The sequence below is a fragment of the Dipodomys spectabilis genome, unplaced genomic scaffold (assembly GCF_019054845.1).
Source record: "Dipodomys spectabilis isolate Male_0828 unplaced genomic scaffold, ASM1905484v1 ptg000107l, whole genome shotgun sequence".
NCBI classification, from domain to species: Eukaryota; Metazoa; Chordata; class Mammalia; order Rodentia; family Heteromyidae; genus Dipodomys; species Dipodomys spectabilis.
The window spans coordinates 6,997,095-7,012,753 of record NW_024870784.1 but is presented as its reverse complement, the minus strand read 5'-3'; the positions used below and the strand labels follow the sequence as shown (position 1 = coordinate 7,012,753).

At 53.5% G+C, this 15,659-nt stretch overlaps 1 protein-coding gene across 1 annotated transcript in view; it reads left to right on the top strand.

The window, feature by feature from the left end:
• Window positions 1-942: 942 nt before the first annotated feature.
• C2cd2 (C2 calcium dependent domain containing 2) overlaps window positions 943-15,659 on the top strand; it is a 59,761-nt gene continuing 45,044 nt past the window's right edge. Inside the window, exons 1-2 of the mRNA XM_042687205.1 lie at window positions 943-1,093; window positions 8,108-8,583. Of these exons, the coding sequence (XP_042543139.1) occupies window positions 943-1,093; window positions 8,108-8,583 (627 nt within the window). The remainder of the gene's footprint in view (window positions 1,094-8,107; window positions 8,584-15,659) is intronic.

Below are 15,659 nucleotides of genomic sequence, written 5' to 3'. Positions count from 1 at the left end.
TAGCGCCACTTCGGTTTTCTGAGTTGTTTATTGGAGATAAAAGTCTCACGGACTTTCCTGTCTGGGCTGGTTTTGAACCTCAGTTCTCAGATCTCAGCCTCCTGAGTAGTTAGGATTACAGGCGTGAGCCACCGGTGCCGGCAAGAGTACATTTCTTTTCTTTTTTTTTTTTCCGGTCATGGAGCTTGAACTCTGGGCTTGGGTGCTGTCCTTGAACTCTTCAGCTCAAGGTGAGTGCTCTACAGTGCCACTTCCAAGAGTACATTTCTTTTTTTTCTTTTTCTTTGTTTTTTTGGGGGTCCGGTTGTGGGGCCTGAACTCTGGGCCTGGGCGCTGTCCCTCAGCTCTTCAGCTGAAGGCTAGCGCTCTACCACTTGAACCATAGTGCCACTTCCGGCCTTTTTCTTTTTGCTTATGTGGTGCTGGGGAATCGAACCCAGAACCTCAGGCATGCAAGGCAAGCGTTCTACCACTGAGCCACCTTCCCAGCCCCCAGGAGTACTTTCTTTATGGACAATGTCACCCTTCCTCTTGCTGCTCTCCCCCAGTTTTCCCCTCCCATCCTCACCCACAGTTGTATAGTTCATTTTCAACAGTGAGTACCACTGCTACATTTGTTCACCCTTTTTTCCCTCCATTTTCGTGCCCATCTGTGCATTTGTAGAGGCTGGGATAGTCTTCACACAAGCCATCTTCATATTCAGTCTGGCTGTTTGTGTTGAAAAGTCCTCAAAGCAAGAGTTGGGGGGTGGAGCCTTCAGCGGTGGTAGGTATGGGGTGGTGCTCTCCTCGGGGTAGATATAGAGCAGATGGTTCTTCATGGTGATGGTGGTTCATTATCAAGTAAGTTCAAGCACGTCTCACACTCAGCATGGGGCCTGAGGCTGAGCACTGGAGCCTGGGGAGGGAAAAGAAAGCAGCCGGCAGAGCACATTTCCAAAGATGGCGAGCCAGGTGGAGAGCGGGTGCCCAGGCCTCCCCATCTGCAAGGGCACGCTGCCTCTCCCTGTGTCAGGTGGACCTCCCAGCGGCTCTCACCATGCTGCATTCAGACCTTCCACCTCGGCCTCCAGAACCGTGCCTATTGGTGTTGGTGAGTGCCGCGGCTCACGTTAATCCAGCCATTCAGGAGGCCACGATTGAGATCAGCTTAGGCAAATGTAAGGTCCGCTCCTGGATGGCTAGCAGACTCCACCCTCCTCGCAGCGAAGTCTCCACCCAGTACCTGCATTACCTAGGCAACTGGGACACCTGGAAGAGGTCACATCTGCATCCACTGTGGTCACATCTGAATTTGATGTGGCCACACCTTTCCCTGCCCATACCCTAGATAAGGCCTAACGCAGGCCCAGGCTCTCTGTTCTATTCTAGCTCTCTCTCTGTTGGTTTCTAGCTCTCTGCTCTCTGCTCTCTCTCCCTTTTCTAGCTCTTCTCTCTCTTTCCTTTCTTTCCTCTTTCCTTTCCCAGCCACGTGGAGTGCCAACCTTGCCTGGTCCCAGCAGGTCTACTGAATAAACCTACCCCTTACCTGAATACCACGTGAGTGCTACTGTTCTTACCCCTCTCTCTGCTCTTTTCTAGCTCTTTCCTCTCTTTCCCAGCTCTCTCTCATTCCCAGGCCTTTTCCAGCCACGTGGAGTGCCAACCTTGCCTGGTCCCAGCAGGTCTACTGAATAAACCTACCCCTTACCTGAATACCACGTGCGTGCTGGTGCTGTTCTTACTTGGTTACCTCTTGTTAAAAACCTAACAACAAAAAACATTCAAGAGACCCCATCTTAATCAATATAAAGCTGGACACAGAGCTCAGTACCTGTGACATCCCAGTATAGACAATAGTGACTCAGACCAGCCCAGTCATAAATATGATACATACACATGAGACCCTGTTTGAAAAACAATGAAAGCAAAAGGGCTGGGGCATGAGTGCGTGCTTGGAAAGCACAAGGCCCCAGTGCAAACCCTAGTACTGCCAAGAAAAAGATCTGCTGTTTGTCATCCATCGGTGACTCCCAGTGTCCTTGACCTTGTCTTGTCCTTGTCCATTCCGGATGCCTCCCTCTCTAGCTTCCCCTTGTTCAATGTGAGAGTCTTGTTTCTACCTTCTCAGTGTCCATCTGCTTCCCATGGTCTCACACCCCATGAGACCACCATGCCCACCCCATCCCCTCTGCCCAGAGCAGTAGAGATGCAAGACCCCAGAAATCACCTTGTCTTGTTGCTTTTAGGGGGAGCCTTGAGACTTCCCTTTTACCCATGAGTTTCTGTAAGACTGTGGCTGGATTCTGTGCCGCTCTCTGGGTGGGTGGGAAAGACAGTCCTCAGGTTATTTTGCCCAGCATCCTACTGGACACATAATTCTCAGGTCCCAACAATGCCAGGGAGAAACAAGTGTCTTGGTGTGCTTTGGCGTGAGGTGCGGGGTGGGGCAGAGCAGAGTCTAGGCTCATTGATCACCTTCTTCCTATCACCGGGGTCTCCGGTGACCTACAGGAAGCATCTAGATGAAGAAGCCTAGGCCACTTCCCTCCTGAGAGTCCTGGCTTTGTTCTAGTTGCTCCCTAACTCAAAGAGAGTCTGGAAGATTGGATGGGAAGGAAAAGGTGGGGTTGCCGGTGGCCTGAGTGCCCTAGTAGGGTCTTCCTCGCAGGGCACCCCCTGGTGGCCTTCCGAATGAGGACTGGGTAATGATGCTCCAGAAGACTCTCAAGTACTCACAACACAGCCACATCTCCCTGCTCAGCTCACTGGGGGAGAGGCCAGGGGCACCGTTCCATAGACCTGCTCCCATGCTCTTCTTCCCGGCCCGGGCATCGTACTGGCTGCAGGCTTGGCAGGAAGGATCGTGCAGGAGACACCCAGATTCCAGGGCTCCAGACGCTAGTGCCCAGATGAGTGGGTGTCTCTCAGCCTCCACCCACCCTCCCCGATGAGGTGGAAATTCCTGCTCTTACCTGTTGTGGGAATTCCTGCAAAGCACTAGCAAACTGGTACTTACTGAACCAGTGAAACAGTTCCCTTTGTCTTATTCTTTGGAAAGACATAGACCACATGGTATTGTTTGTAATTAGAACCCTAATCACTAGTACGTAAATGGGAAATTCCTGGTTGTTTGGAAAAGCCCTTTAATAGTAGCTACTGCTGCTTTTCCTCCTCCTCTCCCTTTTCCTCCTTCTCCTTCTCTTTTTTGGTAGTTAATTAAAGATAAGAATCTCAAGGATTTTTTCCCCCCTGGGCTGGTTTTGGACTGTGATCCTCAGATCTCAGCTTCCTGAGTAGCTAGGATTACAGGTGTGAGCCACCAGCACCTGGCTAGGTTTTGGTCTTGGGGGATAGGGTCTTACTAGGTAGCATGGTCTGGCCTCAACCCCTTCATCCTCCTGCTTTTCCCTGCTGAAGGCAAGGTGACAAGAATGCCCCGCCATGCCCAGCTTTACCTTTAACTCTTAAGGAGAATAAATGCCCCTCCAGACTTGTGTTAATTCTGCTTATAAGGCTTAAAAATAGCCCCAAGGAAAACCTTAGGCTGGAATGCAGGTAAAGTGTTAATTACAGGAAAGCTGCAGAGTCAGGGAGTGAAAGGTGCTGTCTTTTGTCCAGTCTTGGGTGGCTGAGTCTGATTAGTCCAGCCTGTAGGGTTAGCTCTCTTCCCTAGCAGAAACAGCCAATAAATGGAGTCAAGCTGTTTTATTTTGAAGTCAGGACAAATCAACATTCTTTTCAGATGATGATTCCATCCTGTCTAGCTTTTTAAAAAACATTTTCATTATCCTTAGGTTGTACAGATGAGTTGTACAGTTGATGAAGCCAATGTCTCCCATTCCAACTTTCTCACCCATCCCTCTCCTACCCACTCCTTTCCCTACTCTTCCTTTTTAAGCATTTTTATCATTAAGGTGAGGTACAGAGGGGTTACCATCTCATAAGTCAGGTAATGAGTACATTTCTTTTTGGACAATGTTACCCTTCCTTTGCTTTCCCCCAGTTTTCTCTTTCCAGTTTTTAATATTTCTAAATAGAATGTACTTGTTTTTACCTTTATAAAAGGAGATGGCATTTTCTTGCTGTGTGGCCTTGGGTAGATCCCTCACCCTCTCTGGATTCAGTTTACTAGGATTTGAACTCAAGGCCTGGGCACTATGCCTTAGTGTTTTTCACTCAAGACTAGCACTCTTATCACTTGAGTCATTGCTTCAGTTCTGCCTTTTAGTTAATTGGAGAAAAGAATCTCAAAGACTTTCCTGCCTGGGCTGGCTTTGAACCTCAACCCTCAGCTCTCAGCCTCCTGAGTAGCTAGGATGACAGGCGTGAGCCAGTGGTTAGCTCCCCTCATTTTCAAAGTGCGGATGAGTCAAACCCCAGCAGCAGCCAAAGTAATCATAAAAAAGAAAATGAGACCAGTAAAGTGAAGCCAGCCCAGCACCTCACAGCGTGTCTGATGGTGGTGGGTGCTCTGTCCACACAGCCCTGGCTTCTGGGAACACCTGCCAGGCGTCTGCTGTGCCTGCTACACCTGTGGGACATAAGAGGTCCCTGGTGGAAGGGGCTCACTTCGGGACACCCCATTCCTGTTGGTCATGCCTCTAAGGACAGCTGGTCTTCCTCCTGTTCCTCCCTCCTCCTCTTCCCTCCTCCCTCCTCCTCTTCCCTCCTCCCTCTTCCTCTTCCCTCCTCCCTCCTCCTCTTCCCTCCTCCTCTTCCCTCCTCCCTCCTCCTCTTCCCTCCTCCCTCCTCCTCTTCCCTCCTCCCTCGGGTGCTTCATTGTTCTGCAGGTAATTAAGGTTTGCTTCCGCTCAGGGAAGCAGGGAAGGGAAGGGCAGGAATGCAAACACTAGGCAAGTGACCCGCGGGGAGTCCTATGGTGGTGTGACCCCTGCCTGTGTACGGAAACCGTCAAACACTTCTTAGCCATGCAGGATGCAGGAGGCCGTGGCCAAATGTCATCAGGGGCTTCTGGGTGGCGTCCCTAGCCCAGCACAGCCCCGCCCAGCACAGCCCGTGGCTCTGCTGAGAGGGAATTCTTAGGAGTGGAGTGGGGCTTGGGGAGGGGATTTGTTAGACAGGTGTGGAATTCACCTGGAAAGTGGCCTCATAGCCCTAGGCCAGTCGGGCTGAGCAGTGGGGAAGGCCTGTAAAGAGGACAAACGTGAACCACGTCAGCGGGACCAGGAAACTCTGGCACTCAGAAACTAGAAACTTTTTTGGATTCTCACTTTGCCTTTCTACTGGGAATTTAAGATAATTAAATTGGAAAAACGTAACCAAAGTCCCTGGTGTGTGTGTGTTTAAGTATGTTTGAAAACCTGTAAGACTATCAGGTTAGATGGTAAGGAATATTCTCATTGAATAAGTATAATTGTTTCTAGGCATGACAGATGGCAGATGTACTCATTTCTGGAACTACCATGTTCCCCAGCTCCTGGGCTTGACAAGGAAGGAGAGTGCACTGAGGTAAATACTTCCAACCTTGGTGCACAGGGGCAGAAATTGCCTGGAGACTAGGTGACTCCATGGACGGTATAGTGGCTGTGCGATATTCACTGTAGGCTCTGGGAGTCGGTTCCTGTCAGGAGAGTGGAAGGGGATTCAGAAGGTGGCTTTTGTGTGTGTGTGTGTGTGTGTGTGTGTGTGTGTGTGTGTGTACGCGCGCACGCTTGCGCGCTCACCTTTGTGCCAGTCCTGGGACTAGAACTCGTGGTCTTTCATGTTTGTTTAGCTTTTTCATTCAAAGTTGTGTTCTACACAACAAAGTTGTGTTCTACCCCCACTTCCAGCTTCTTGGTTATTTGGGGGACAAGGGATCACAGACTTTCCTGCCTGGGCTGGCTTTAAAGGATGATCCTTAGATCTCAGCCTCCTGAGTAGGTAGCATTACAGGTGTGAGCCACGATGCCCAGCCAGAATGCAGCTTTTGTATCTCCATTCTTCCAGGCGATCCAGCCCAGTTTGACATAAAGCTCTGGTCTGGGTTCAGAGCCACACCCTCCAGGCAGACAGCATGTATAGCTCAGGCTATGGTCAGCTAGGCACTGTTCCATCTGAGAGTGGGCAGCGTGAGCTCCCCTGGGCTCCTACAGAGCTCAACCCCCCCCCCCCTTCCTCCTAGAAACTCAACCTGAGCACAGGGAGAGAATCTACAATCAGAAGCCTTTCTTTTAAAGAGCTATTAAACCTAACAAATAGCCCTGCAGAATGGGATGGAGATCTCAGCGCATTTGAGGGCACAGCTGCGGTCTGGCTTCCCATGTCAAAGGAAAAGGGTACAGAAGAGGACAGGACAGGACACCATGCTGCTCTTGCTGTGTGTCTTGGGACTGCCCCATGTATGTGGACAAATAGGGCCGACAGTAAGGATTGACAAAGAGGACAGATTCAAACAGGAACAAAGATCAGTTTTGCTGTAAATGTGAGGTACAGAGGGGTTATAGTTACGTAAGTAAGGTAATAAGTGCATTTCTTTTTGAACAGGGTTACTTCCTCCCTCATTTTCTGGTAGCCTGATTCTTTTGGTGGGTGACAAGGTGTTCCATTTCCTGTCACAGGCTGTGGCCACTTAGCCTATGGCATCCCTTATTTTCCTTCAGTTTGTTTCTAGAAGCCAATGTTGTCATCCTGTGTGCCTACATGCTGGCATTCCCTGTGTACAAACATATGGGAGATATGACAAATTCCAGACTTGGGTGGTTGTTAGTTCACAGTTTATTGCAAGCCTGTGAATGTGCCACTGGGGTGAGCAGCCTCGGAGACATGTGGAAGGAGGAACAAGACCCGTCCCACCAGTTATACAGGGCGGGTGCCTGGCCTCCGCCCACAGCACCATCCTGCAAATGTCTGTGGAGCCGTGAACTCACGTGGGGACAGGTGGTCTCCAGCCTGCACTTCCGGTTACTCCAGTTATGCTGCAAAAAGTCCAGCAGGATTTGAATTATTCAACTTGATAGATCTGGTGACTGATAGGAAATACTTAGATTTTTCCCCCCTCCAAATGAGAAGGGATTTCTTTTGTTTTTACCCAAAATAACTCGGATGTAATGAGTAAGGGAGCAATCCTACTGAAAGAGCAACTCCCGCGTGAACATGCAGGAAGTACCTGGGACTGCCCTTATTTGTACTGTCACATCTGTGGAGAGAGGCTGGCCGCAGCTCACCTGCCAGCTCCGGCTCCATTCCCACAGCCTATCCAGCTGCCCTCCAGATCCTTGCTCAGGAAGGCCCCGCGGATGCTGGGTCAGGAGCACACGCACTGCCGGGAACACTGACCCTGGCAGATGGGGGGAGGCTGAATGCCCCAACCCTTGGCCCAGTTTCAGGGTCAGGTGCAGTAAACCCAGGGAGCCAGACCCAGGAAGGTTGCGGTAGGCCCTGGAGACTCCTGCATTTCTCTGCGGGGTGCCATGACGCAGCCCCGCGCACCCCACGCCAGCCCCACCGGCCGTGCATCACCCTGCCCCAGGCGGGGAGGGGCCGCAAACACACGTGGCTGGGGCGCAATACGACCCAGCCAGACCGACCCACACACAGTGGCCGCGGGGCTCCGGCGCACCGCGTGGGCACCGAGCGAGCAGCACCCGGGCTCCCCTCTGCCGAGGGGGCGCGGCCGGGACGCGCGAGGCCTTTAAGGGGGCGGAGGGGGCGTCCCGGCCCGCGGGGTCCCGCGCGTCCCGGCCAGGCCCCGCCTCCCCGGCCTAGCTCCGCCCCTCCCGCTTCCCCGGGCGCCCTGGCCCCGCCCTCCGGAAACGCCGGCCCCCCCTCCCCAGGGCGCCCGGCCCCGCCTCCCCGGCCCCGCCCCGCCCCCGGCGCCAAGGCCCCACCCCCGCCCCACCTCCCAGGGCCCGCCCCCGGCCCCGCCTCCCCGGCCCCGCCCCGCCCCCGGCGCCAAGGCCCCACCCCCGCCCCACCTCCCAGGGCCCGCCCCCTGCCCCGCCTCCCCGGGCGCCCCGCCCCGCGCCGGGGCCTCCTTCAGCCACTGCCCGGCGGCGGGCGGGCCGGACGCCCGGGGAGGCGCGCCAGGAGGAAGCGCGCCCCGGCTGTGGGCCCCGAGAACTTCCCAGACGCGCGGGTCGGGCGCGCCCGCCGCCCCAGCTGCTCCCGCGTCCCGGGTTCCCAGGTGTGCGGGGGATTGGGGCGCGGAGCCGGGCCCGGGGCCGCCACGCGCGCGCGCGGGCCCGGCGTCTCCCCCGAGCGCGCCCCGCCCAGCCTCGGGCCTCTGGGCGCCGCGCCCCCCTCCCCCGACCCCCGGCCCCCGGCCCCGAGGGCTCCGACCCCGTCCCCGGCCCCGAGGGCGGCCCGGTGGGCCGGGCATGCGCCGGCAGCATGGGCCGGCCGGGCTGGTGGCTGGAGGAGGCGCAGTGGCTCGCCTTGGTGTCGCTCTTCGTCGCCGCCCTGGTCACGGTGGGCCTGTACCTGGTCCAGTGCGTCCTGGCCGGGACCCGACGCCCGGGCCCGCGGCCGGCGGCGCCCGAGCCGGGGCAGCGCCCGGCGCCCGACGCGCTGCTCTCCTGGATCCTGACGCTGGACAGCTGGAGGAGCCAGTGGCAGGCGGCCTGGGTGGCCGCCCTCAACCGCGAGGCCCGCAGGAGAGGGGTGAGGGTCCGCGGGCTCGGGCGCTGGGTGGGGGGCGGCCGGTGCGGGCGTGGGGCGGAGCCTGCGGACCGCAGCGCCTGGGAAAGCGGAGGACCCTGGTGGGGTTCCCGGACCAAGTGTCTGCCCCCCCTCCCCCGAACACCGGGAGCCGCAACTGGGCTCCCCAGAACAGCGTGGCTGTTGGGGGGACGCTGGGAGAGCCCCCTCCCCACCCCCTGCCCGCTGACCCTCCCTTCCTGGCCTTGCCCCGTGCGTGGGGCATTACTGATCTCGCGTCTGGTAAAGGAGTACTTGTGACCCAAATATGCTTCCATCTCTAATCCAGCCCAACTCCAGGCATTTATTTCTAAAAAGGCTTGCATTTCTGGGCATGTAAAAATAGTACCCATTTGCTTGAGGTCCTGCCACTTGGCCAGCCATTTTGATGAGGGTTTTAGCTTTGTATGCCCATCTCTGAGTCAGCACAAGTCCCAGCAGAGATGTCCTCACCGTTGTACAGGTGGGGAGACTGAGGCCGGGAGGGGTTAGGGCCCCCACAGCCCGCGGGGCAGAGCCTGGGTGTGAACTCAGCTGCTTTGACCTGAAACCCTGGGGCTTGTTGCTGACTCTTGTGCCTCACGCGCCTTGCTTCTTTCATTGTTTATTGCTGGTGACTTATTTTTACTTTTATGACATTTTAGTTTAGTGGCGAGCTCTTGGCGTCTGCTATTTGGAGGCATTCCACGGGAAAAGTGGGGAGCTGGTGGGTTTATGGCAGCACCTTCTAGCACCGCAGCTGCCCTTTGCCTTCAGGTGTCTACCTCCTTCCTGCACCTGCTGGGAGACCCTGTGGAGAAGCCTGGGGCCACTGGCCTTGGAAACAGCCAATGCCCCAAGGCTGGACCATCAACCTTCAAAATATTCCACAGCAGGCTTCCAGCCTGGTCATTGTGCCCTGGCCTTGGCACATGTGACTGTGGAGTTATAAAAAACAGGCTTGGAGTGTAAGTCCACATGAATCTAACAATCCGAGAGACTTTGTTCTGAGCCCTTGGAACTAATAATTGTACCTTTTGGATGGAGGCTTCGGGGTCATCTAGCTGACATCCATCCTGGTGCCTAGAATTCAGGTCCAGCAACCAAGAGCTGGACACCAACCAGGGTCAGCAAACACAGCAGCACAAACATGGTTTTGCCCCCTGTGAAGCTGCCGTTCCTGACCCCTGATTGACTTGGTGTGTCACAGGCCTTGCTTGTGTGCTGAGCCGACTGGGGCCTGGTAGCCTGAGCGGATGCTAGTCTCGTCCACATTCCCTGCAGAATGCCAGTAAGGTCCTGAGCAAAAATTTCCCGATGGAGTTTGAGGTTCAAGGGCAGTGGCCATTCTTTCTAGAAATTGAGGGGTGGTTGGCTTCATGTCCTGTCACTTCTTGGCTTCCAAAAAGCTGGCCACCTTAGACAAAATATTGCTGGCTTTCACTGAACCTGAAGTGTTTGTAGAGAGAGAGGGGGACCTCTCTCGTCCTGGCACGTGTCATGATTGAGGGTTTGGGATGAAAACTTGTCACCCAAATCACCAGAGTCTTTGTAACTATGGGCTGGGGGAAAGTACTCAGGCCAAGGAAGGAGATTTGGCTTGTTTGTGTTTCTCTGTCCTCTTTTCTGCTCCTGGTCAGGAGCGGAAGTGGTAGATGTCGCGCGGTAAGGTCCTGGGTTCAGGTTCAGAGCAGCCTGGCATCTCACATGCATGGACGTACATGGGCATTGTGCACCTCATCTGGGCATCAGGTCACCCTCAGTGAGGTGGTGGTGTCCTGTTTTCCTGGCACAGAACTGCATTAACTGGGATGGGTGCTTGATTTGAATTGAAATGCATCTCCGTAAGTCACCTCCCTGCTGTTGACTTGTCGTTTCTTAGTGTCCTGGGCTGTCTAGCTGTGAGAGTAATGACGGTGTGGGCGAGTGGGTGCTGGTTTTTGTGCTACTGGAGCTCAGCGGCCACGCCTGCCGACAGGAGTTTCTCGGTGCACCCCCGCCCCCCACCTTAATTCCCACTAATCTGAGATTAAGGCTGACACTCCCAGCCCGTGCTCTGCACAGAGAGAGCCACAGCTTAGTGGTCCCCCTGCCCCCCACTGTCCCATCTCTGTTCATCCAGGGAGGAGAGGACCTTGAGGCCGGTCACCAGTGGACAGAGAGGCACGCAAAGCTCCGTCGTAGAGAATCAGCCATGGGAGGTGGGGGTTTTCTATCCACCGGAGATAGTAGCCCCATCCATTCTAAGTTTTACTGCAGTTCTGTGTTTTACGATGCTTAGAAGCCCCAGACTTTTGACTGTGTATGCTGGTACCGGGGCTTGAACCCTGGGCCTGGTGGCGAGTTGGAGATAGGAGTCTCACAGACTTTTCTGTCCAGGCTGGCTCTAGACTTTGATTCTCAGATCTCAGCTACCTGAATAGTTAGGGTTATAAATGTGAGCCACTGGTTTAGGGTTGAAACCCTAAACTTTCCTGCTAGAATCTCTTCCTGCTGCAGAAGTGGGGGCTGAGGCCTGTGAGCTGGGAGAATGTGCTGCGGTTGGCTTAGAACCTGGGCTGGCTTCCTGATGACCCATTCACTCCTGGCTGCGGATGCACTGCCTCCTGTGGGAACCATGTGCAGCTCCAAGCCTGAGAGTGTCTTTTGATTGATTTTTTTTCCCCCACCAGTCCTGGGGCTTGAACGCAGGTAGCACTCTACCCCTTGAGCCACAGTACTACTTCCAACTTTTTCTGTACTGAGGAATCAAACCCAGGGCTTCATGCATGCTATACCTCTATACCACATGCCACTCCCAGCCCCAAGTGTGTCTTTTGAGGGAAGTCCATCAAGAAGGGCCCAAAGGGTGTGGTTGTCTATAGTCATCTTAAGCAAGGAGACTTAGGTCTCCTGGGATCTGAGGACTGAGTCGCTGCTCTGTTATTGATCCCGGGTTCTTTTCTGTATTCCAGTAACCAGTGGTTGGAGCAGTGCAGGTTCGGGGTATCGGAGAGGACCCCGGAATCCAGCCCTCATCCCAGAAAGACAAATTTTGTGGGGTGGTGAGGTGCTCAGGTAGGAGAGGAGACCGTGGCAGAGCTGCCAGCTGACTTAGTGACGCATAGGTGTGCAAGGAGCCCAGAGAACCCCCATACCCGTCCCTCCCACCCAGCGCACACTTAGAAGCCCTGCTTGTGATTTTCACAAGTTCCTCAAGTGCCTTCCATGGGCTGGGTATAGCCCTGTCCCCACACACTCAGAGATCCTTGGTGAAGGACCAGCAGCACTGTCTCTCATGTGTCACCACACAGCCAGGTGTGACAAGCACCCAGATCCTATCGATGGCCTCACCCTTGGCTCACCTAGAGTGGGAGGTCTCCGTGGGGCTCAGCTGCCCAGGCCGCCCGAGCTGAGCGCTCTCATTATATCTGAAGGCAGCAGCTCACGTTTCCCCTTCAGCCTGTGTTTACACGAACTGGAACAGGAGGGTGGTGATAATGATCGGTTTCACCAGTGATGGTCCACACCCGCCGCCCACCTAGGAGCCCTGCGATTGTTGCTTCCACTGTCTCTCTAGCTCTGGAAGCCGCTGTGCTGGCAGTAGTAGCACACGGGGCCCGGGGCTTCCTTTCCAGCTGATGTTCCTGTGACAGCACTGGTTGCAGAGTAAAGGTGGAGTTTGATAACCAGGTGTGCCTGGTTACGCCCCTGAGTCACACCTAAGAGGGTCCCCAAAGCTGTTAATTTCTTTATAATATGTGTGTGTATAAATGCCTATACATATAATTTTGTCAGTGTTGGGGCTTGAACTCAGGAGCTGGGCATCATCCTTTAGGTTTTTCACTCAAGACTTGGCCCTCTACCACTTGACCCACAGCTCCACTTCTGGACTTTTTGGTGGCTTATTGGAGATTAGAGTCCCATGGACTTGCCTGCCTGGTCTGGCTTTGAACTGCAATCCTCAGATCTCAGCCTCCTGAGTAGCTAGGATGACAGATGGGAGCCACTGGCGCCCAGCCAGCCTGGGATTTCTTCACAATGTTCTGATGCAAGTTGACCAAGATTCTGTGACAATATGCAGTCTTTGTGGGAACAGGATACTATGTAAACTTCTTAGCACAGTATACAAACGGCTTTGACTTGTCATTTTCTACAAACTACATGTAAACAAAACTTGGAGTTTTCTCCTCACATAATGACCTTTGGGTTGCGCTTACAAACCCCAATGACAGTGACTGAGGTACAGCAAATCCACTAGAGACATTGTGGCAGCCCTTCTCGGTAGGTCCATGAGTCTGCCCTCCTCAAAGAAGAAAGCAAAGAGAAGGGAAGGGGCTTGTGGGAGCTGTGAACTCTGCAACCTTCCCTCATCCCATCTCTCCTGCCGGGGCCTTCCACAGGGTGTTGTCTCTTGCCTGCCTTCTCCTTATTTAACTTCTCTAAATCTTTCAGATCTCAGCTCAAAGGCCCCTGCGGAGGTGCTGCACCAGGCTGACAGTGAGTGGCAGCCTGCGCTGGTCTCCCTGGCTGGCACCTGGTGGTTATTTGTGCTTTCTGCCTTGTGAGCCGGGGCAGGACTCCATCCATCCAGGCAGCGCTTGTCCCAGCACCCGATTCAGAGCTGGCTTGGAGCAGGCCCTGGTCAACAGCAGGGTGAGAGAGCCCGGCCTGGTGGAGGGGCTGCACATATCACACTGCCTGGACACTAGCCCTCTGGCTTGGGAGTCATCCAAGCCTGGGCAGAACACGCTGTTTAATGGGCTTTGTTTTGCACTTCTGAAGAGTCAACATTAAAGGAGCTGGCCCGTGACTTTGCAGATGTCCACGGAAAGCCCAGCAACAGTGCACTCAGCACTCAGCCCTGCTCCCAACAAGACAGGAATTCAGGAAAGAGTGGGTGTAGGGTCACTGCCAGCCAGAATTCAGCCAAAGCTCACTGTTTGTCCCGCCAGCCCACTGCAGGATGCTGAGGAGGAAAGGGACAGCTTTGGCTGCGGGAAGCAGTCCCGGAGGGGACTGCCCGGATTTCAAACCCAGCATTCACCTGCTACACAAGCCCAGACTCTGTGAAGCAGGGGACTTGGCTTCGATCTGAGACGCAGAGTGCCATCCCAGAGAGATGAGATGAGCCTTGCGTGGGCCTCTAGCAGAACGTCTGGCCTGTAGTGAGTTAAAAAGATGGACTGCTCTTTCTCAGAAGTCTCCTTGTTAAACTCTGTGTTGCATTGCTTTCAGACTGGCAGAGAAGTTGAAAAATAATTCAAGAGTATCTGTGCACCCCTCACCAACCTTCTATAATCACAACTCAGTGATTAGAACCAAGGATAGACCTTGGTCCCGTGTTACTATAATTCATATTAGAGAAATCAACATGGCACAGTACGAGAAGGTAACTTTGGTACAGTGTTGTCATAATTCACATCCCCATGAAATTAATAATAGATTAGTGCAAGGAAAGATAGCATTGTTGGACACCTTTAATAATGGACTGGAATGGAAACCCTCAGGACTCCAGATACTTGGTAGCCCCGAAATCTGGGTTCCTCCTTCTTACCTTAAAGTTCATGACCTTACTTGGGCTAGGCAGTGTTTGTGTATGTATGCCCTTCCTGGGGCTTGAACTCAGAACCTGGGCACTGTGCGTTTGCCTTTTGACTCAAAGCTGGTACTCTAGCATTTGAGCCACATGTCCACTTCTGGCTTTTTGCTGGTTAACTTTGAGGTAAGTGTCTTACAGACTTTCTTGCCCAGGCTGGCTTCAAACCATGATCCTCAGATTTCTGCCTCCTGACTAGCTAGGATTACAGGTGTGAGCTACCAGTGCCCAGCAGTGGATCATTATTTTGATGAATGCCTCTCATTTTGGATCAAGGCGGCACAGCCACAGTAGTGGCGCCCCATAAATGCAGTGTTGGGGGGAGCTGTGATGCTGTGGTGACTTGTGGCCAGGAAGTTTGGTCCTGGTCCCTTGGACAAAGTGGTGTCTGGCAGGTTTTTCCTCATACTTTGCCTGCTGTTTCTCCCCTGTACTTAACACCTGTGGTGAGGAGCTGCTTCGGGACTAGGATCCCTTTCACTCCTAGGTGAACTTAGGGTCATTGGTGTATCTCATCTGTAGTAGTGACTTCCTGGAGTGTATTTAGGGATGGGTTTTCCTTCTGCACTCCTTCCACATTTTTCACTTGGGACTTCCTTCAAGGAGCAACAGTTACTTCTGCACCGTGTATTGAGCCGGTTATTTACGTCAGTGTGGACTGGTGAATGATTGTTTTATTCTGTGGCTTGTAATCTAATCCCATCACGATTTATGGCTTCACATACTCTCGTGTGAGCTCCAGCCACTGCCTCCTTCTCAGATGCACGCTTTGCATTCCACTTCTTGCTTGATGGTTCCAGGAGACTTTTTTTTTTTAAAACGTTTGTCCTGTGTGTTCCCCCGTCCCGTTCCTCTGAGCAGCCTGGGCTGCAGTTTTTGGACTGGAGTCTGCGATCCAGGTGTGCTCATCTGCGTGGCTCTCATTCCTTCTAGATGCTTTCTGTGGACAGGGCACAGCTGTGTGTCCAACAAACTCAGGTGCCCATGTCTGTTTTCCTGTCTTTAGCTTCTGAGCCATGGAAGTAGATATTTTGCCTCCCAATTCAGCAGCAACGAGAACCTCTCAGTCTTCTCTTTTTCTCACTTTTTAACGTTCTTCTCCGGGAGAAGATGGGTATGGTACTGTTTTCATGTGTATGCAGATGGTTTCTGGATTGTGGAGCCACCCGTAGCTTGTTGGCACCTCCTGCGCATTCACACTGTTGGCATATAGTCGGAAGTTTGTTTCCTGAAGCTTCCTAGGCCAGACTCTTCATCCCAAGTCCTTCAGGGCAGTTATGTTATTTTATTTGTAGTGTCAGACTCATTTGTTAGTTTGTTTCTCTCTGGTGTTCTTCCATTTCCTATTTTTTTTAATGCCTTTTAAAAAAAATACCAGTACTATAGCCTGAACTCAGGATCTGGGTACTGTCCCTTACTTTTTCACTCAAGGCTCACACTCTACCACTTGAGCCACAGCTCTACTTCTAGACTTTTGCTGGTT